This window comes from Pipistrellus kuhlii, unplaced genomic scaffold (assembly GCF_014108245.1).
Source record: "Pipistrellus kuhlii isolate mPipKuh1 unplaced genomic scaffold, mPipKuh1.p scaffold_m20_p_4, whole genome shotgun sequence".
NCBI classification, from domain to species: domain Eukaryota; kingdom Metazoa; phylum Chordata; class Mammalia; order Chiroptera; family Vespertilionidae; genus Pipistrellus; species Pipistrellus kuhlii.
The window spans coordinates 56,069,694-56,091,444 of NW_023425540.1; the positions used below are offsets into that span (position 1 = coordinate 56,069,694).

At 37.9% G+C, this 21,751-nt stretch overlaps 1 protein-coding gene across 11 annotated transcripts in view; it reads right to left on the reverse strand.

Annotated features, from left to right (window-relative positions):
- Window positions 1-21,751, reverse strand: part of FBXL17 (F-box and leucine rich repeat protein 17) — a 415,427-nt gene that overhangs the window by 284,082 nt on the left and 109,594 nt on the right. For all 11 annotated transcript variants that reach the window (XR_006739799.1, XM_036410707.2, XM_036410706.2 and 8 more), the window contains one exon: window positions 17,408-17,515. Coding sequence is in view for 10 of the 11 variants with exons in the window: in XM_036410707.2 (XP_036266600.1) it covers window positions 17,408-17,515 (108 nt within the window). In the remaining variant the exon portion in view is untranslated. The remainder of the gene's footprint in view (window positions 1-17,407; window positions 17,516-21,751) is intronic.

Consider the following 21,751-nt stretch of genomic DNA (forward strand, 5'->3'; position numbering starts at 1 on the left):
TAATCTTAGTCCCTTTAAACACAGAGGGTTGCTACCCTCCTCTAGAAGCACATGCTCAGGAAAGCACAGAGGCGGAGCTCGGTCCACACAGCCCACTCCTCTACGTGTAGCTTCAGCTGCCAAGAAAGGACTTTCTGGGAAGACCGGTAGCTCTGAAACAGCCATTCCTTTTCTATATAAAAACCACCGTTTTCTTAAGCCACATCATTTCCACAGTTAGCTCTTTTCACAGAGTATTTTTAATCCCAATGCCCAAAACCTTTTTGCTGTTGGAGATGTACTGTTCTGAGAACACGTGAAAAACCAAATAGCCTCTGAATTGCAGGTGCGGGCGGCTTGCTGGGCCCATGCCCTGAAAGCAGCCTCATGTCGGTACCACAGCAAAATCAGAAACACAGGAAAGGCCCCCAGGGCTGCTTGAAAATACCTGAAGCATAACTATTAAACCTAAGAATGTTAAGGATGAATTTTGCTGTGTATAACCATGTATGTATTTTGTGAACTGCTGAATACAGCCACATACAATACACAGAGAATTCCACTGTATTTTTCTAATTATCCCTTATTATAGTAACTAGAAAATCACATCATCATAAAATTTTTACCCAGACACAAAGTATCTCCTATACGTATGTATTTTGGGAACCAGCACAGCTTCTGACACAAAATTTCTATGTGAATTCTTACATATCTTTTGGCTTCCTCCACTGTAAAATATTTCTGAATCACAATAGTGTGAATGTACTTAATCACCATGAAATGTATACTCCTTAAAATGATTGAAAAGGTAAACTTCATGTTATGTACTTTTTACCACAATAAAAAAAATTACTTCCTCCATCAGAGTAGAAACATACATTTTTAGTGCCAATTCAGTCCCCTCACATTAGGGAAGATGACTTAGGACCAAAGGGGTTTGAAAAACTTATTAAAGTACAGATAATAAAGAGAGAGATGTTAGCAAATCTAAACTATCTTACAGAGTTGGGGAAATGTAAAGATATCTTCTAGAACAGTGTTTCCCAAACTTCTCTCTTGATGAGAATCACCTGGTGGAGTTGTTAAAATACAGATTCCTGAATCCCAACTAAGAAGTGCTAAACTAGAATTTTTGGGAACATATAGGTAAAATTGTATACTTAACCTATATGTATTGTATACTTAACCTAAAATTGTATACTTAATTTATATGTTCCCAAAAATTCTAGTTTGGCACTTCTTAGTTGGGATTCAGGAATCTGTATTTTAACAACTCCACCAGGTGATTCTCATCAAGAGAGAAGTTTGGGAAACACTGTTCTAGAACAATGGAATGGCAAAGAGTAACCATTCCAGTAAGTATCTTCATGTGATAAAACTCTAATTCTGGCAGATTGCCTCCTGAGCTATAGGAAATCTTGCAACCATGCCTCGTCCCCAGTGCTAGATGACACTGAGCCTATATCCTTCTTGTCCATAAATGGGACATTTCTTATCCCCATCAATGGAGCACAGACTCATGCATGAGGAAACAGATTGACTTTGGTTCCCACATGCCAGCATTCTACTGAGATCGTGAAGAGTGTTTTACTCTTGGATTCAATTATGGCTCATTTTTTTCATGAGCTGACAGTCACTGACTACGTATATGTGACCTTCCCAGGACCATTTTAGCCAGTTCAGCTTGAAATATGACAGCATCCAAAGGCAGTTCCAGGAAGACACATACTGAACACCTGTATGAGATGTGACGTTTTCATGCAAAACTCCACAAACAGCTCTGTCAAATCCATCACATTCTTTCCCTTGCTATGGGAATTTCATAATAGTGCCCTCCAGGGTTTCATAAAATGCTACCTGAAATAATCCTTCACACTCTGAAACAAGTAATTACATGTAGGAAACTGACATTTTAATTAAACTTACTTTCCTTATAAATTCATTGGTAGTCTTGGGTTATACAAATCACAACGGATTTGAAGAAGCAAAGCCATACAATACAGGGTCTTCTAAATATTTCCCTCCAGTTTTTAAGCATTTAGTAAAGTATTTTAAAAGAAACTCAAGTCAGAATGTAAGCAATCAACTTTCAGTTTAATACCACTTTTATTTGGAAAAAAATATTACTTTAATCAATTCAGGTCAAAAAAGACTAAAATCAGTCAATGATTGTATGATGTATATGTACATAAGTACAAAATGAGACACTAAAATGTTACCTAGGAAACACAGGCTTGGAGGATTATAAAAAGACCTTAAATGACTTCCAAATTTTCTTAAGACTCTGGAAAAGTAAAAAAATTGAAACAAAATTCTCAGTTATCCAGGTTGCCTCCACTAGATGAAGCAACAGAAGAGGACTCACAGGATCTTGGCAAAGACAGATAGCAGGGATGTCCCACTGTTCCAAGCTAACACGATAACTTATGTGATGCCAGTTGGAGGTGATCATTTTTGAAGAGACTAAATACATCTGTATAGTTAAATATGTTCAAATGTCAACTAGTACCTAATTTACTTTTTGCCAGCACTGCAGATAATGGCTTCACTGGAGCTGAGTTTTAGGACAACCAATTGTAATCTTTAGGGATCAAAGCCAAGGGTTTTAAGACAGGCTGCCTGGACAAGGTTAACTGAAGCTGAAGATCAGTACCACACACTCATCTCCCAATCACCTGTTAGACTTGCCAAGATGATTATTGGGGAAACCAAAGGTACCCAGAGACTGGGGTTAGAGAAAGGCACTTATGAGAAAACTAGGGAGATGCTCCTGCTAGGGGCAGGGAGGGAGACACAGGAGAATGGAAGAGCGTTTTAGCATGGGTCCTTGAATGGTAAACTGAAAAAATATGAAAGAAAACTAAGACTGCTGCGGGTGGGAAGGGCAGGGCAGAGAGGAAATTCTTGTCCCTGAGCGTAGGAAGGCTTCCACACTTTGACAGGGTCCGATGCCTACATTTAGAGAAGAACTGGATTGGCAAGGCAGAGAATAAAGGGCATTCCTTCCGCTCATCAATGAGGCCTGCGCCTCAGGTTGGTTAAAGCTGGCATTCGAGTATGGAGATGGTAATAAAAGCTGAATAAACCACACTTAGGACATCAGGCAAGTCCCGCCCAGCACCCCATAGAACTGAGAGCCTCGGTGAGAAATAAAAGCTTTTAAGTAGAGAGCCTGACATCTGTTAAACTAGCAGAGACAATGACATTTTTCTCATCATGAAAACAGGACTTCCAGGGTCTTAAATGCTATCCTATCCACAGTAGTGACCATTTTAATTCTCTGGCACCTTCACTCAGTATTCCTTCCAATCGCTGCCTCTTACTCACACCAGGCTGCTAAATCCAAGGCCTGTTTGGTCCTTCCATTCTCCTACTGGATCTGACATCTTTTGCCATTTTTTTCCACATTCTGTTTTGCTGTTTAGAACACTATACTGCACTGCTTCTCTTCAGAGTTTTCCCTTCTAACTCCTTCTTGCCACATCACCAGCCAGGTTAATATTCCTTAAATAACTTTGACCATATTGCCCACCTTGTCTGAAACCTTTAGAAAACAAAAATATTTCAATTTCAGAAAGGAATCCCAGAGCTTGCCCATTTAGGTCCTACAATGACCACTCCTCCCCCTCCCTGACATCTGTTAAACTAACTCAACTCTATTTCCCAAGTTTTGAAAAGATGTTCTCACTGTGCTGAGAGAGCGGTGTTCATTATTTTAAAACAGATTTCACTTCCTGATTACTTTAGAGAGAGGAAAATTGGTGAGCCTTAGAAATATAATATACTTGCCTTGACACAAATTACTAACTAGGCCGTCCTCACGTAACTATGCCCATCAGGCAAGAATCATCGATTGGCAACAACTGCCAAGAAACCATGGGAGCAAAGTTCCCTTCCTGCTACAACTACTTAGGGGTTTCCTCTTTGTCTTCTCCATTTCCTCCCCACTTCCTTTCAAACGCCCCCCCCCCCCCCAGCATTAAATAATATAAAACAACATTCTTATTCTGCATAATTAAAGGCCATTTTAGAACAAGAAGCATAATCAGTTCTCTATTTACATATCTGTTCTTAAAATAAAGACCATTAAAAATGAAAATAAAAATAAAAAACCTCCATAAGTTGTCAGAGTTTTGATGTGTGTGGCAAGAATTTTGAGTAGTTCACCAAAATTTTAATCACTATCTTCTGCTGCAGAAATGTGAATTTGTTAATTGGATTTCTGCTCCTTGTACTAATTCAGAAAGGGTGCTCTGCTCCTCCTCTTCCACTCTGGCAGGCAGCGAAGCCTCTAATTGACTTTCTTTCTAATACTTTTCTTTCCCCCAAATTCCTTTCTCTTCTCCACGTAAGATTTCTAGAGCTCATAACAAGCTACAAAGAGCACTAAGAATTAGCAGCATTGAGAAGCCCTGCCACTTTTTTATAGAGCAAAAACTGACAAACAGAACTATTCTTCAATTAAAAAATAAAGTGTTCACACTGTTTAATTTAAATAAGAAAAATAAACCAAAGTTCAAATCAATTAAGAGTAAATTAAGTCAAAAATGAGTGGAAGGAAAAAGAGAACACTTCATCTAACTGGACTGGTTGTTGGTTGTGTACTTCTCTGTCAATTTTCTCTCACAAAGTTCAGAGATCTATTTGAAGAAAAAAAAAAGATAGTTCATGGAATTTTTAATCCATTCTATTCACTTGCATCCACATATCACACTATGATGTGCTGAATGTTTTAGAACTATATCCCAAATAAAAGTTTTGCAACTTTATTATTTTTTAATATATATATATATATATATATATATATATATATATATATATATATTATTTCAGAGAGGGAGGGAGAGGGAGAGATAGAAACATCAATGATGAAAATCATTGATCAGCTGCCCCCTGCACGCCTGCAATGTGGGCATGTGCCTTTGACTGAAATCAAACCTGAGACCCGCGGTAGAGCATCGGTCTGCGGACTGAAAGGTCCCAGGTACGATTCCGGTTAAGGGCATGTACGTTGGCTGTGGGCACACACCTGGTGGGGGATGTGCAGGAGGCGGCTGGTCAATGTTTCTCTCTCATCGACATTTCTGGCTCTCTATCTCTCTCTCTTCCTCTCTGTAAAAAATCAATAAAATATATATTTTTTTAAACCTGAGACCCTTTAGTCCTCAGGCTGATGCTCTATCCACTGAGCCAAACTAGGTAAGGCTGCAACTTTAACTACCTAATAAAAGAGTAACATGCTAATTGACCATACCTTTGCAACACCCATCAGCCAATCAGGAGTGAATATGCAAATTAACCCAACAAATATGCAGCATGGGAAGGTGGAAAGGTAGCTCAGGCCAGAGCAAAGGCAGTGCCAGCAGCCAGGAAAAGGAAGGCCCATTATGGCACAAATCTTCATGCACTGGGCTTCTAGTTTTTAATAATAGTAAAATAACTGAAATGCCCTTAGCCCTAACATGAAAAATTATCATACCCAAGCCAAGTAACCTGTACACTGACCTCTTGATCTTACACTATTAAAGAAAAAAAAAAAAAAAAAAGTATTCTATTCTTTATTTCTAAATGTGTAAAGCTGAAAAACAAAGGCATGACAATGATGATTTTTAATTGAAAAAATATTCTGGCATATGTTTTTATTTTCTGTCATTCCAAAAATGTTATGGAAATGTGTACCTACTCTCTAAATTAAAATATCTTCTTTTCTTTCTTTCTTCCTGGTTTTAGAATATGCAACTAGAACTCACCTCCACATAGAAAATCTCTTAGCCTTACACTCTCATTTCTGGGTCTCAGCCTATAACCAAAGCTCTGAGGAAAAAGTGCCTAAGCTTGAATTTCAGAAGAGTATTCCTCTCTGTGACGCATTGTTTCAGAAAAAGCCCTAGCACCCAGATGATAACCACCAAGCTGAGCCACTTGGGCCTTCCATACTCCCAAAAATGGTTTCCCAACACAAAGAGGAGCAGCATGAGGCCCTCTCAACCAACAGGCACCTGCGGCTTCTCTCTGAGGTGAGGGTTACCCCACAGATCTGGAGCACCGTCCGGCACCCAGAAAGACCACAGCTAACCCCACCCATTAGCAGCTTTCTCTCTTCTCAGTCTCTAAACCATTTGTCAGAGAAGAAAGATTCCAAAGCCTATACATAATTCTTTCCTGTATTATCCCATGCGCACACACACCCTGCCCCCGAAGTCCCCAAATAAAGTCCCAAATACTCTTTTTCTAGTTAGAAGACAAATCTGATATTAATGAACTAAAACAAATTAGGTCTGGAGAAAAAACTATTTCTTCCACAATGTTCATTTCTGGCATTGTATTTGATTTAATTATTCATAGCACTATCCAACTGCTGCCTATGATAAGGAAAGAACTGACGTTTTACAGATGAAAAAAGCCTATGAAGACTCAAACTTTTCAAAGTGAACTTAAGGATATGTGCCCAAAATCCACGAGGAACCCTCTAAACATGAATCAGATCCCATTTGTTACACTGAGTTTTAGTTTTGTTCTACAATAACAGTTCCAAGAAGCAATAGCATTTTGTTTACAATATATTTAAATATGGAACTGGTAATTTTTTAAATATTTACTGTTGATATATAAGTATTATATATGTCCCACTCTTCCCCCCCGCCCCACCCCTCATTGACCCCGTCTAGCTGGAATTGGTAAATTTTAGTCCCTGACTCCCTAGTAACACCCAATGTTATGAACTAGAAGTGAATGATCTAAAACTCTAATTTGATGACTATATTATAGGTAGTATATCAGTTATCAATAAGAAGTGGTAAAACAGAAAATATCTTTATAAAGTTTTACTGGATATTAAAAAAAAGGTAAAAAATGAAATTACATCATTTCAAAATGAACTGGAAAAATTTTATAACTTTGATTTATATATTAACACACTACTTCTTAATACAAAATACTTACATGATAGTATGTTACTTTTTGTCATTTAAAACCATTAAGGTATAACTTAAATTAACTAGTAACTTATAACCACCAACTCAAATTATTAGTTCACGACAAATAACTTCTTATTTAGTCAAATATTTTTCTTTATATTTGCCTCTGTGCACTGGCATTATACACTATAGCTCAGGAAAACATCTATATTTTATTCTTGTTAGAAGCATGTATAAAAACTACCTTTCTATAATTAGGCAGCTAGCCCGCTATCCTATTCTTGGCACTCGCGTGGCCCTGTACTTCCATTACTCTTAGTTGTCATGGAGCTAGCTGCCCCTATCTCTCTGATTATAGTTTGTCTACATCCAGGAAAGATGTATGACTAGTGATAGTCGAAAGAAGGGTCAGGTCTAATTTAAATCTTATATTCTGTGCAATTCTATGATTTGTGCTTTGATCTCCATTGTCACAAGATTCTCTGAAAGGAAATAAACACCAATTTTATTTTTTTCAAATGTAAGAAACACAAAATGATACAGAGAGGACAATGTATTGTATCTAAGCAGAAAAACAGAAGCCACTACACATATTTATCAAGTTACATGACGAGAATTTCATTAAGAAAACTGGATATTCTGATGAAGGAGAAGTTGAGGAGATGAACTGGAGAGGCTAGTGTGAGCCAGAGACTTAGCAATGGCAGGAAGCCACAGGCACCCCAAGGCTGGAGGGACAAAAGGAAGAGTTCATGTTACTGTGACCCATGGCCATGGTCACACATACAATGGAGGCTGCAGGGAACCTGTCCTGGGCTGGGCCAAGGCAAGGCTAAAGTGTTACTAACAATACTTCCTTGGAAGAAGGGAGGGAGGGCTTTCCCTCTCTTTGGGTTCCTGCCTCCCACTAAATGCCGCCTGCAGCATGAAACTCCCTGTGTTACAGAAGAACATGCTGAGAGGAAAGGGAGGATCTGAGGGCCAGCAGACCTGGGAACAGCACAAAGCAAAAGGGAAGAAGCGGGGAGAGGGGCCAGTTTCCAACAAGGAAAAGAAGTAGTCGGTATAATTGGAGTTCTTTGCAACAACCAGGAACAGGGATAATTGCCAGAGTCCTCGTGCACCTTGCCTGAGAAACCAGGGTGCTAACCAACTTGTTTTCTTCCCTGAGCCGGATGAAAGCTGTAAAAGTGAAAACTGGAGCTGCTTTCCCCGGCACAGGCACATTGTTTCATTTTTAAAGATCCAAGATGGATAGCCAGCTGAAAAAGTACCTCTGATCAAACATAATAACTGAGCATTTTCTCTAGTGAATATAACAGAGGAAGCTCCAGAGGGGAGCTTTTTCTCGGGGGAAACAAAATGTGTTGGCCAATCAGCCCACTGGGATACAATCAATTGAAAGGAAGCCTACAGTGGGGGAAGCAGCTATGTTTCTGAAGGTTTTGTAAATACACTGCGATAAACAACTTTTGTGTAAATGCCTGTGATACCTCTGGGCTGGAGAGCAAACATGTGAGGGGCTCAATTGCCTTTAGTCAACGGTCTCTGTTGGATTCTATTATTGGGCCAGTGTGTCTGCAGAGGCGGGAGATCAGAACCAAACTTTATTTCCAAAAAGTAATATGGAAAATGAGTAACAACATGTAGGCTTAAATTCTGGTTACATATTGAGGTTCCAACCTTAAATTTCAGAACACACACTCCTACTGTAGCATAAAGAACTTAGCCTCTGACTAATACAGAGTTACTATGGAAAAGAATTCTCTATTTTCAAAGAACACGACTACAATAAAGACACATAATCTTCCTTTCAGTATCCAGGAGCCCCTGTACACCATCATTATAAACATCATGCAATGTTAAACAAAATTGTAAAGAAAAATCAAATTATTTGGATTCTCTATTGATGACCAATTGACACAGGATGGGCATGTACTATGTTTAAATGTGTGTGAGAATCGATACATAATATGTATACATGCAGGCACTTCCTGTGGCTCATCTGCCCAAGTCAAGTGAAAATAGTGCTTAAATGAGATAGTTGAATTAATTAAAAATAAAACAGTTATAAATATTTAAAACTAATAGGTTAACATAAGTGTCAATGTTTTGTTATCAATTGAATATGCTTTAAATTAATTAGATTCTATTAACTCTGAAATTCTCCGCAACTGTTTATTTTAAATTAATAAATGAGATCAGCTTACTTTTTTTCTTCAGTAGTAAATTTCCTCATTAAGTTACATTATGCCTAGTCTCATTAAGCCTCAAACCTGGTTTCCTTAATTCATATAGTCTGTCCTATTGATTCTAAGATGAGACTCCAACTGTGTCCAGCATCAAATTTCACACATGAACCACAAGACTGAGTAAGGTAGACTCACAGCAATCCTTAAATAAAACTTCTGTCAAAAAAACAGTGTGAATGAATTGAAAATCTAAAAGAACATGGAAGCAACAACTCCTAACGTCTTTCCTGGATAAAGACTGACCTCATGTGTTAAGAGACCACATAAATACAGTGAAAATCCACATATTTTTACAAGAATATTTGAAACAAAACCCACAATTGAGAAACAAGTGTGTAATCAAAATTCAAAGAGTGAACTGAGGGTAATATAAGCAGAGTAAAATAATATTTAAAATATAAAGCCAAGATCCAAGATAGACCCTTTCAAAAAAGATTGCCAACTTTCCTCATTTCATATTTATATATTTAAATTAAGCATAAAGCAACTATTTTATCAAAAAAGGATGTGACAAAGAAACTTATTTGTTCATTTTACTTGTGAGAACTTTCACAAACTGAGTGATTTTGAAAGATGAATCCATTTATTCTACCAGTGTCACATTAACACACTCTGCCATAGCAGCTGCTGAGATGAAAATGTAATACAAACACATATACATTACGACTAAAGTATGTGTAACAGAATAATAAGATATAAGAAAAACACCTCGATGAACAGGTATCATTGACTTAGAATGAAAAAGTAAATGTTGTAAATTGATACAATTTATGTAGACATTGCCTGTATTGATTTAGAAAAATAAAAAACAAAGACACTAATTTGTGTAATAATATTAAGGAACAAGAGTGTATTCCCCTGATTCTGTGTATCACTATGTAGGAATTTTTAAAATACTTATACCAAAAAATACGATTTTAGTTGTTCAGTATGTTAACTTAAATAAATCATTAATCCTTAAAAAGTCAGCATGGAAAAAGAAGAAAAAAAAGAGCAGACAAACAGTTATTAATCTTAACATCCAGCATTGACCTTTAGGTAGAAACAAGGTTCATTAAGTTTTTAAGGAAGATTTATTTTCATGAAAATTATTTTTCATTTTTATTTTAATGAAAGAATATTAAGTGGATGAGGACTAAAGACATAAGAACTTTCATACAATGCAATTAATATTTTTATCAGTAATTAACTAATCTTATTTTTCATCTGCTTCTTTAGCGATGTGTGAAGCACTCTGCCTCTCCAAACCTAAAGATTGGCAGGTGCTATTATTATCGTCACTTTAAAGGTAGGGAAACTGAGGCAGAGATTAGGTGATTTGCTCAAAGTCCTATAATCAGTGGTTACACATTAGCTCTGATGACAGCAATAAGTGGTTTGCTGTTCCAAACTTTTAAGAAAAAAATTAATGGACCAGGCCGGGCACAGATATTCTCAACACTTGGTTTTTGGCTTAACTAAACTCCTAAAGAAGAACCAGAAAGAAGCAAAAACATGATCAAACAACACAGACCCCTTCATAGTATTCACAGGGTCATACTCACTACAGAATACTAGTATTTCAGAGCTTAATGAATTTAAGAATATGTATTTTTCACATACAAAATACCACTCAAGTACTATAATTAGTCAGAAACAAATAAATTATAATCTCTGACTAAACAGCAATATCTCCCCTAAAGTAGCAAAATAAGTACTATGTTCTTCCTTTAGAACAAGACACTCTAAACTGATCAATTGTTTGGAAATGTAAAAAGCAAAAAAGTCCATTTTTTATTTCTAATCTCTGAATAAGAAAATTAAGATGAAAATTGAGTTAGCTGCATGAATGAACATGCTTTCAGTTACTTATGTTAAATTGACTAAAAAATAATAATTTTTCTTTTCCTTTTGAAAACATTTCATATTTTCAAAAGCATAAGTATTTTTAAAATATGAGGGGTTTTTTTAAAAATTCCTTAAATGTGATGATTATGGTCTTTAAAAATATCAGAAGCTTGGGCATGTTATTTAGCTGTCACCTTCCCCCAAAAAACTAGCAAACATAAAAATCTTTAGTCAAGCCCATACCTGCCATATCCCAAGAAGTCCATTCCTCAAACTGAATAACTGAAGCAATAAGGTTTAATGTAGTACAGAATTAATATTATTACTTAATGAACAGTCAAAACTTTAAAATATATTAATGATCTAAAAAATATACCTATCCCTAAATTATGAAAAATATAAAAAATTTTACATAGTATATACTAAAAATAAACTTTTTTATCAAAACTTCTTTGCCATCTTCCTTGATAGTCACCTATAATAATAATAGCGTAATATGCTAATTAGATAGGACATCCTTGTGGACAAAGCCGGGCTGTACGGAAAGCAGAAAAGCCATTGCCGGCAGCCAGGGTAAGGAAGGCCTATTCCTGCACAATTTTCATGCATCATGCTTCTAGTTTAAAATAAGATCTTCCAGACTAATTGTAAGCATTTGAACTGATCTGATATAAATCAATTCATAGGATAGGTGGCATTAAATTCAGAAACCCACAACATTTCTGAGGTTTGCACTCCAACTACATGTAAAAATAATTAGCCTTTTGACATTGTATACTCCATAAGCCTATTTGTTCAACTGATTTTTAAATTTATATTAGGTTATTGTATTCTTAAATATCATGGTGAGCATCTCTAATGCTATTATGTGGAGAAAAGGGAACCCTAGTCCATTGCTGGTGGGAATGCGGACTGGTGCAACCACCATGAAAAACAGTATGGAGTTTTCTCAAAAATTAAAAATGAAACTGCTATCTGACCCAGTAATCCTACTTCTAAAAATATATCTTGAGAAGCCTGAAACACCAATCAGAAAGGATATATGCACTCTTACATTCATATTAGCACTCTTTAAAATAGCTAAGATCTGGAAATAGCACAAGTGCCCATTAGTAGAAGAGTGGATAAAAAAAGCTGTGGTACATTTATACCATGGAATACTATAAAAAAGAAGGATCTCTCACCCTATGAGATAGCATGGAGGGATCTGAAGAGAATTATACTAAGCAAAATCAGCCAGTCAGAGAAAGAAAAGTATCACATGATCGCACTTAAATGTGGGATCTAATGAACAAAATAGAGTGATGAACAAAATTGATCCAGAGACATAGAAGCATGGAACAGACTGATGAATCTCAGAGGGAATGGGAGAAGAAGGGATGGGAAGAGATTACCCAAAAAACTTACAGATATATATGCATAACCCATGCGCACAGACAGTAGGGCAGTAAAGCTTGGCGGGGCAGGGCAGGAAGGGGGGGAGGAGGGTGGTTATAGGGTGGAGGGGCTCAATGGGAGGGGAAGGGGGACAACTGTAATACTTTCAACAATAAATATAAAATTTTAATATTATGATATTGAATATTATGATTTTATAATGTTACATTAATAACATTTTAAACTTTCTGATACCTTCCAGGCTTTTTTCTTATTATGAAAAAATTTTAAATATAAAAAATGTAATGAGATTAATATCAATTCCCATGCCCTATAGCCCAACTCAATTATCTATATTTTGTCATTTTTTTTGTCTCTTTTCCTGGCCTATCCATTTCCTCTTTTCCTTCTTTTTACCCACTTTTTAATATTGTATAATATTGTATAAATCCCTAACATTGTATAATTTCACAAGTAAATCTTCAAGTATACATCTCTTACTGATAACCTTTTAAATATATTAACAAATATTTGGTAGAATTCACCAGTGAGCAATCTGAGCCTTGAGTATTACTGGAGAGAAGATTTTTTTTAACTACAAATGAAATTTCTTTCAGAGATATAGGGGATTAAGATGATCTACTTTATCTTGAGTAAGCTTTGGTAGTTTGTATCTCTCAAGTAAATTTTCTATTTCAAAGAATTTGTTGAATTTATAGGCATAAAGATGTCCATAATATTCCCTTGTTATACTTTGAGTATCTGTAGAATATGTAAGTTATGTCACTCAGCTGAGTCGTGACACTGGCATTTTGTGTTCTCTATATCTCTCTCTTCCTTAATCACTCTGAATAGAAATTTATCAACTTTATTTTATTAAAAAATAGCTTTTGGTTTTATTAACTTTCTCTGTAATTTTTATTTTCCATAGAATTTATTTCCACTTTGAATTTTATTATTTCTTTTCCTCTGTTTACTTTTAATTTAATTTGTTCTTTTTTTTTCTTTTTTTGTCTCAAGTGTCAAAAGGTAGAAGCTAATGTCATTGATTTGAGACCTTTCATTTTTTCCTTATATAGGCATTCAGGGCTATTACAGTAGTAATAGCACAGGATACATTTCAAGACCCCCAGAGAATGCCTAAAACTGCAGATAGTACCAAACTCCATATATAGGGTGTGTGTGTGTTTTTTCCCTATACATAAATGCCTATGATAAAGTTTATTTTTTAAGTTAGACAAGAGATTAACAACATAATCGAATAATTATTATAATACACTGTAACAAAAGTTGTATGCATGTAGTCTCTTTGTCTCTCAGAATATCCTCTTGTGTTGTACATACATCCCAGGAGGATGGATCAGAATGGCATGAGACTTTATCACACTACTCAGACCTTTAAATTGAAAACATATGAGTTGTTTATCTCTGGAATTTTTCATCCAATAATTTCAGAATGTGGTTGGCTGCAGGTAACGGAATCCGCAGATGGGTGAGGGGAGCACTACTGTCATTTTTCCAAAAGAGCACGTTAGCAGTATTACACTAACTCAAATGCATTGTGTTTTCATTATCCTTCATTTCAAAATACTTTCTAACTTCTCTTTTGATTTTTTTCTTTACTCGTGGGTTATGCAGGGTTGGATGCACACAGGACCCACAGATCTCTGAGGTCCTCTATGTGGTTCTTGCCACCCCGGTACTTCTGGCTTCTCAGTTCTGGCTGCCTTGGTCTCCCTGGACTTTCTTTTCTGTCTCCACTCTGACAGTGAATGGAGTTTCGCCTGGAGGTGCCTCCAGTGCTGTGAGCTGGGACCTCTTTCACTGCATTAGACAGAGGCAATCGCAGGGCTCCCTGTGTTTGTTTCTCATGTCTCAGGCATCATGGACCTTGATAGCCAGTGTCTTGAAGACCATTGTTTCATATATTTTGTCTGGTATGTTGGGGAGCACAATAGACTTAGCTGGAAAGTTGTAAAAAGGACATTCTGGTAAAAGGGAAGCATGTGGAAGGCCACCTGCCCTGTTTATAGGAATTCCCACTTAGGGGAGAGTCAAAGGCAGCACCCCAAATTGCTCCTTAACTTTTCCACACAAGCCTGTGCGTGTGCAGACCCCGAGTGTTTACTGGCATCCTTACGCTTAATCCCTGGACGCCTTTGCCAAGAGGACAGTGTAAACACGGGTGTCTTCCCAAGATCACTCACCCTTTTGATTGTATCTAAAGATAAAAATCCCAGTAAAGGCTAAGGAGGCAAGCAATAGAGGCGGCTCTGGCCACTAGAGCCAGGGGCCCCTTAGCCCTCTCCTGCACAGTCAAACTGCGTCTGAGTAATCTGTTCATCCATTGTTCAAGCGCTGCTGGTCAGCCCCAGCAGTGTGTTGTTGCTGTTGTGTTTTGTTTGTTTGTTTGTTTGTTTGTTTTGGGGGGGTTGGTGGGGACGTGGTGGGGGGTTGTTTCAGGGAAGAGAGTAAATCTAGTCCTTATTACTCCAGCTTAGCTAAAAGAAGAAATCCATTTTTGTTTTGTTCTTTATATATCACTATGGACTTGTGACTTTTATACATTTTGTTTGTTTTAATCTATTGCAATCATATTCCTTTTTGAGGCTCACAGTATCTCAACTTAGGCCAGTGAGCGCTTTACTACATGTTGGCTTTTGGGTCTTTTTGACATGTTTCTACAAGTCCCTACAGTGGCAAATAACATTTAGGCCCTAGAGGTTAACTATTTATTTGCATTTGGCTAAACTTGTTTTTAAAAAGTAGAAGGAAGAGCAAGATGGAGATATTTTATGTTTATAAATAGGTACATTGCAATAAAAAAATAAAAAACAACAACCATACCTGTGATAGAGGAGATTAAATTCTACCACTAACATCCTCAACCGTTAAATAAAAGACCATAAAAGTTCTCATCACTTCTTCCCAAATATGGGTCCCCATGTTTCCACCATCTAATCCAGTGCAGGCATGTGCTGTAGCTGCTATTTTGTCAGAGAATAATTCTGATCTTTTATGTACCAGTGTACCATACTTTTTGGCTAACCTCAGAATGCTCAGAGAAGCACTCACTGACCCAGTAAGTCTTGCTTTGCTTTCAGTGAGCACACGTTCTGTGATGGAAATTCCCACATACGGTCACTGTGACACCTGTGCACCATCTGCTCATCTAAGGCACTTCTACTCTACACTATCAACAGCAAAGATGTGATTAGAAAAACATTCATCTACTAAGATGTGCAGGCATGGTTACAGGAAATGAATAAAAATTACGGTTACACATGGTTATACTAAGATGATATCATAGAGCAATAACTGAGAATAAGGTGCCCATCCTCTCTCTCCATTGGCTTCAGGTTCTGATCCTCAAAATACAATTAAAGCTGCTCAGTCACTTAAGACACAGGACTATCACAGCCTCTGTTTTAGATATACTAGACTAGAACAGAGATTTGATTTTTTTCTCTCAAAGTTTACTTTGATTTTCCAGCAATTTAGGTATCATAGCACATACGCTAATACATATTAGTAACTAACATTTACTTAGCACTTATTGCAATCTCGATACAGAGGCAAGCACCTCGCATTTATTACTTCAATTAACACCCTGAAAAATTATTTACTTATTTTTTGCTTAGCTAATAAGTGGCAGAACTGAGCTTCAAGCCCAAGCTGGCAACAGAGCTCAGGCTCCTAGCCACTGTGCTTTATTGCTACAGTCCTAGGTAATTTTTAAAAAGTTGCTCTTTTCCTAGAAAGGAAAAAAGAAAACATTATTTACTGCTAAACTGTAAGCTTAAAGAGACCAACCCCAAACTAACATGGGATCTTACCTCTTTTATGTCAGCCTTTTGCTGCTAATACACCTGTTTTCTAACAGTAGTGAACTGAATCTCAGCTTTTAACTGGAAAAGGCAAGACTCATTCATTCTCCTAAGTACTATATAAAACAGTTAAAACCTATGTAGTGACAATTTCATACAATACAAAGGTAAATTTTATAGTAACCAGTTTTTCTCATTACATGTAAGAATTAACTGTTAATTATTTTGGAGCTCTGGGAAGCAGAAGAGATGGCATGAAAGTGCAAGATTACAAAGGCACTAGCATTTCCATCAGTGCTAAAATACGAGATTTCATATATTTGGTGTATGCGAAAGCTATAAGGTTACTTTTCTATATACATCCGCCTCTCTTTCACCTTACAAACTCAGTGACCACATTCCCTTCTTAAAAGCCAAATGTTTAGAGGACCTAATGACATATGAACACTTCAAACTTCAACCAAAACACCTTCTAAATGCAATACATTATTGTTAGCATTTAAATAATTCTTGTCACATATATCAGTTTATTTCATGCATATATACTGAGTGGCCAATTATGATCTCTGAACGTATAATAATCTGGCCACTCAGTGTATGTGTACATATACTAGAGGCCTGGTGCATGAATACATGCATGGGTGGGGTCCGGCCAGCCTGGCCAGGGGGAGGGGACATGGGCGCTTGGCTGGCCTACCTGCTGGTGGAAATTCTGGTTGAGGGGACAATTTACATATTAGCCTCTTATTATATAGGATATACACTGAGTGGCCAGATTATTATGCATTCAGGGATCATAATAATCTGGCCACTCAGTATATTTCACTTATTAGCAATAAAAAAGCAAAAAAGTAAGCTGCTTATTTAAAAAAAATAAAAGAGCCATTTTAGAAAGGATGGGATCCAGGCGTCTTCAAACTACGGCCCACGGGCCACATGCGGCCCGCAGAGGAGTCTGATCCTGCCCGCCAGGTTTTTTGGGCAGTGAGCGCAGCCGAGGTGTTACAGTAGGAATTAGTAGTTCATATAGTCCAGCCCTCCAGCTCTCTGAGGGACCGTGATCTGGCCCCCACTTTAAAAAGTTTGAGGACCCCTGGTTGACGTTGTTGCCTGTTACACTGGTTTTAACTTTATCAAACAATAGCATGCTTTTATAATGACCTATTTCTCATTCAGTGCCTTTATCAATGACATTGGAAGCCCTAAGGGGAAGTAGCAGGGCACCTACCTTAGTTAGGTGAATGACTCCTTTAGAAGTTACTGAGCAGCCCATGAAGCCCACATACTGAAGCTCCGGACAGTGCTCGGCAAAGGCTTTCACGGACTGGTCTGTCACCTGGGGAAGAGATGGGAAGCAGGTTACCCAGGGGCATTCCAATGCATTTCAGATTCCCTCTGCCCAGCCTGCACCATTCCTACTTCCCTCGCCATTAGATCGTTGGAATCAGTTTGCATGCACGCTGAAGCATTTCCTGTGGGCTTTTGAAATACTCCCTCCATCCCACACCTCTTCTACCATACCGTTTTTCCACTTCATAGAAAACATCTCTAAGATGTCGACACCATCTACCTCCACTTCTTCATCTCTCTCTCACTACATATTTTTATTGACATATAATTCACATACTATAAAAATTCAGCTTTTCAAAGGTTACCACTCAGTGGTTTTTAGTATATTCACAAGGTTGTGCAGCCATCACCAATATAAAATTTCAAAACACGTTCATCACTGGAAAAGGAAACCCCATGGCTCTATTGGCCATCACTCCCCTCTTCCACCTGCTGCCCCCCGACTGCCTGGAAACTTTCTGTCTATGGATTTGCCTAGTCTGGGCATTTTTTTAAAATATATTTTTATTGATTCTTTACAGAGAGGAAGAGAGAGGGATAGAGAGTTAGAAACATCAATGAGAGAGAAATATCGATCAGCTGCCTCCTGCACACCCCCCCACTGGGGATGTGCCCACAACAGGGTACATACCCTTGACAGGAATCAAACCTGGGACCCTTCAGTCTGCAGGCTGAGGCTCTATCCACTGAGCCAAACTAGTTTCAGCTGGGCATTTTTTTATAATTAAAACTTTAAGGACACATATGTAAAAAAAATTTTTTTTGATTTTTAAAAATTAAAAAGAAAGATTTTATTCAAAAGAGTGAATAAAATGTTATCACTATAAAAAAAAAAAAACACCCACTTTACAATTGGTTCCTAAAGTGCAACAATGATCTGTTTATAAGGTGTTTTTCTCCCTTCCAGTGTTTCTTCCAAGAAATCTAGTTTTGCTCCTCACTGCTTCAGATTTTTCCCATTTGGATGGTATAATGGTTGATTTTACACATCAACTTGACAATGCCAATAGGTACCCAGATATTTGGCGTTTCTGTAAGAGTATTTCTGGATGAGATTAACATTTGAAGACAGAGTAAAGCAAGAATGCCCTTCCTAATGTGGGTGAGGGTCTCTTATCCAACCCATTTAATGGAACAAAAGACTGAATAAGAAGGAATTTGTTCTCTCTCTCTCTGGCTTTCTCAGACCTGGGACATAGATTTCCTACCCTCAGACTCAAAGTTGTACTGGAACTTACACCATCAGCTCTCCCATGTCTTAAGCCTTTGTTCTCAGACTAGAACTATACTATCCTATACAATACAAGGCTAATATGCAAATTGACCAAAGGGCAGAGCAACCAGTCGCTATGACATGCACTGACCACCAGGGAGCAGATGCTCAAAGCAGGAGCTTCCCCCTGGTGGTCAGTGTGCTCCCACTGGGGGAGCACCAATCAGCCAGAAGCCAGGCTCACAGGCTGGTGAACACAGTAGTGGTAACAGGAGCCTTTCCAGCCTCTGTGGCATCCTCCAACTTTCCTGGACTGCGAGAGGGCACAGGCATGAATTTCATGCACTGGGCCTCTAGCATACTATCAACTTTCATGTGTCTCAGATTACCAACTGCAGATTTGGGACCTTCTTAGCCTCCATAATCACAAACCAATTCCTTACATTAATTTATCTACACACATACACACACAGACTGACAGACACACACACACACACACACACACACACACACACACATCTCATACTGATTCTATTTCTCTGGAGAACGCTGACTAATGCAATACCTATTAGAATCCCAAGAAATTTATTAAAAACTCAGAGCCAAAGGGGTGAAGCCCAAGAATCTGTATTTTTAACAAGCCCCTGAATGACTCTTAGCCATGTGAAAGTTGAGGCCTCAGTGCTGTAAAGAAGTTACACTGACAGCTTTTGGCATTTGTACCAGGCCCTGATATATTTAAACAAAGGGCAGGATGAAATTCCTTTTTGTCTCCCCCCACCTCTAAAAAGTTTCCATGTATAAAATGATCTTATTATGTGCTAACATTTTCTTCACTGTTCCACAAAGTTGTAGCTTATAAAAATCCAAATATTCACTATCATACACTTAATTTCATATTCACTTTCCTCATAGTCAAGCTAAAATCAAGTTGAACACTTCTGTTAGTTTTTCAAAGAGTAGCAACTTACATCTCTTTTGCATTAGCTTTACTACTGGTGACTCATACATTCTGGATATATATTGAAAAGTAAAGGTATGTGAATAGCATTAATTCTAAAACAACACAAGAGCATTTTCCTAAAATAACAAAACCAACAGCATCCATAGTACATCTGATAAAAGATTAATTCCGCCCTTAAAAGTATGCTTTAGCATACTAAATACTAAAGGTGCCACTGATAAATTAAAAATGCACCTTCCTGACTCTCAGCCAAGATATGTCTCCTTTTCATGGACTCCTTCAATAGCCTGCACACTGGCCCTCTTTCTGATACTCTTGACCTCACAAATCTATTCTCCATCCATCAAGCCACAGTAATCTTTCAAGGAGTGTAAATCAGATCATGTCAGTCTGCTCTTAAAAATCTTCCCATGGTACTAATTATCTTAAGGGTGAAATCCAAACTCCTATAATCTAAAGGCCCTACATGATCTGACTTCCCTGTCTCTCCCATCTCATTTCATCTTACAATTTTCTCTCCTTGTTCACCATGTGACGGTCTCCCCATCCATCTCATTCACCACTCTAGCCCCATACCTGGCACAGGGCCTGACAACAACAGGAACTTCCAAAATAAAAATGAACAAGTGGATGAAGTATTGTCTTGTGTGCGAGTGTGTGAGTGTGAGTGGTTTTTGTTTTTTTTTAATAAATTGATTTTTATTGATTTTTAGAGAGATAGGGGAAGAGAGAGGAAGAGAGAGAAAAACATCAATTGCCTGCCTCCTGCACATCCCCTAATGGGGACAGAGGCACACACAGGCATGTGTACTGACCAGGAATCAAATTGGCAACCTCTTAATGCATGGAACAATGCTCAACCAACTGAGCCACACAGGTTAGAGCAGGTGAAGTACAGTCTTGATGCACGTCAATGATTTGTTGGTTCAATACTGAAAATAGATCTTTTTTTTTATTTGACACTCTTATAGATGTCCCCTGTTTCCCCAACTTTTGCCCACCCAGCCTCCACCCATCCTCCTCTGGCCTTCACCACACTGTTGTCTGTCTATGGGTTCTGCATATAAGATCTTTAGCTCTGCCAAGAAAATTTAAATTTTGATCTTACTGGTTCCAAATGGCACAAAGAAGCTAAGAATGAGATAAATGGATTCATGTAGGTAAGAGCATGATTTTGAAAGAAAGCAAAAACAGCATTTTGATTCTGGAGTGAACTGAAAAATTAATGTGAGAAAATTAGTGGAGATACTAACTGATGTCACTCCAATTCTCAGACCAATTCAAGGCCTTCTTTCCACCTCCAAGAAAAAAGAGCAAAGCAACAGAGACCAAGGGCATAGCAAACCTGCTTCCTAGGGGATTTTCCAGGAGGAATACTAGCCTTTGATTACTTTTTTCATGTCTTGCAGTCAGAGTGGTCAGCGGGCCTTTAGGGTGTCCTCACCTTCTGGATGTAAAATAAAGCCAGCATAAAGAAACCTGCTTAAGCTAGGTTCTAACTGAGCTTTGTAACCAAAGAGCAAAAACATTTCCAGGTATTTCATTTCAGTGAGATTCACCAGACTAGAGAAGCCATATGGATTCTAAACTCAGATGGAACCGAGTTCAGTTGTCTAAGTATCCCCTCTGACATGTAGCAGGTGTCAACCACATGAACGGGATAGTGGGTCAGGAAAACAGAAGAGCTGTGACCCCAGCATTGGGTATCCAGTCCACTGAGCCAGCAATGTCTTTAAAAATAAAATTAAATTAAAATGTCACATATATGATGTGTGTATTGAAGGGCTATTTCACTCGGTTGAAAGTCTCTTAACTCCCTTTCATTCAACAAATATTTGGGCACTTACTACATGCATAACACATGTTAAACACTGGTGCAGTGCAAGCATAAAGGCAGTCCCTGACTCCAAGAGCAGAGGCTACAGGTTGGGATGTGACCGGGTCTGGCTCCCACATCCACTAGTAACATTTCTGGGAATATCTGAGACTGATCATTGCATCCCAATTTAGTTCAGTTCGTTTTGCCAAGGCCTTCTGACTAGATC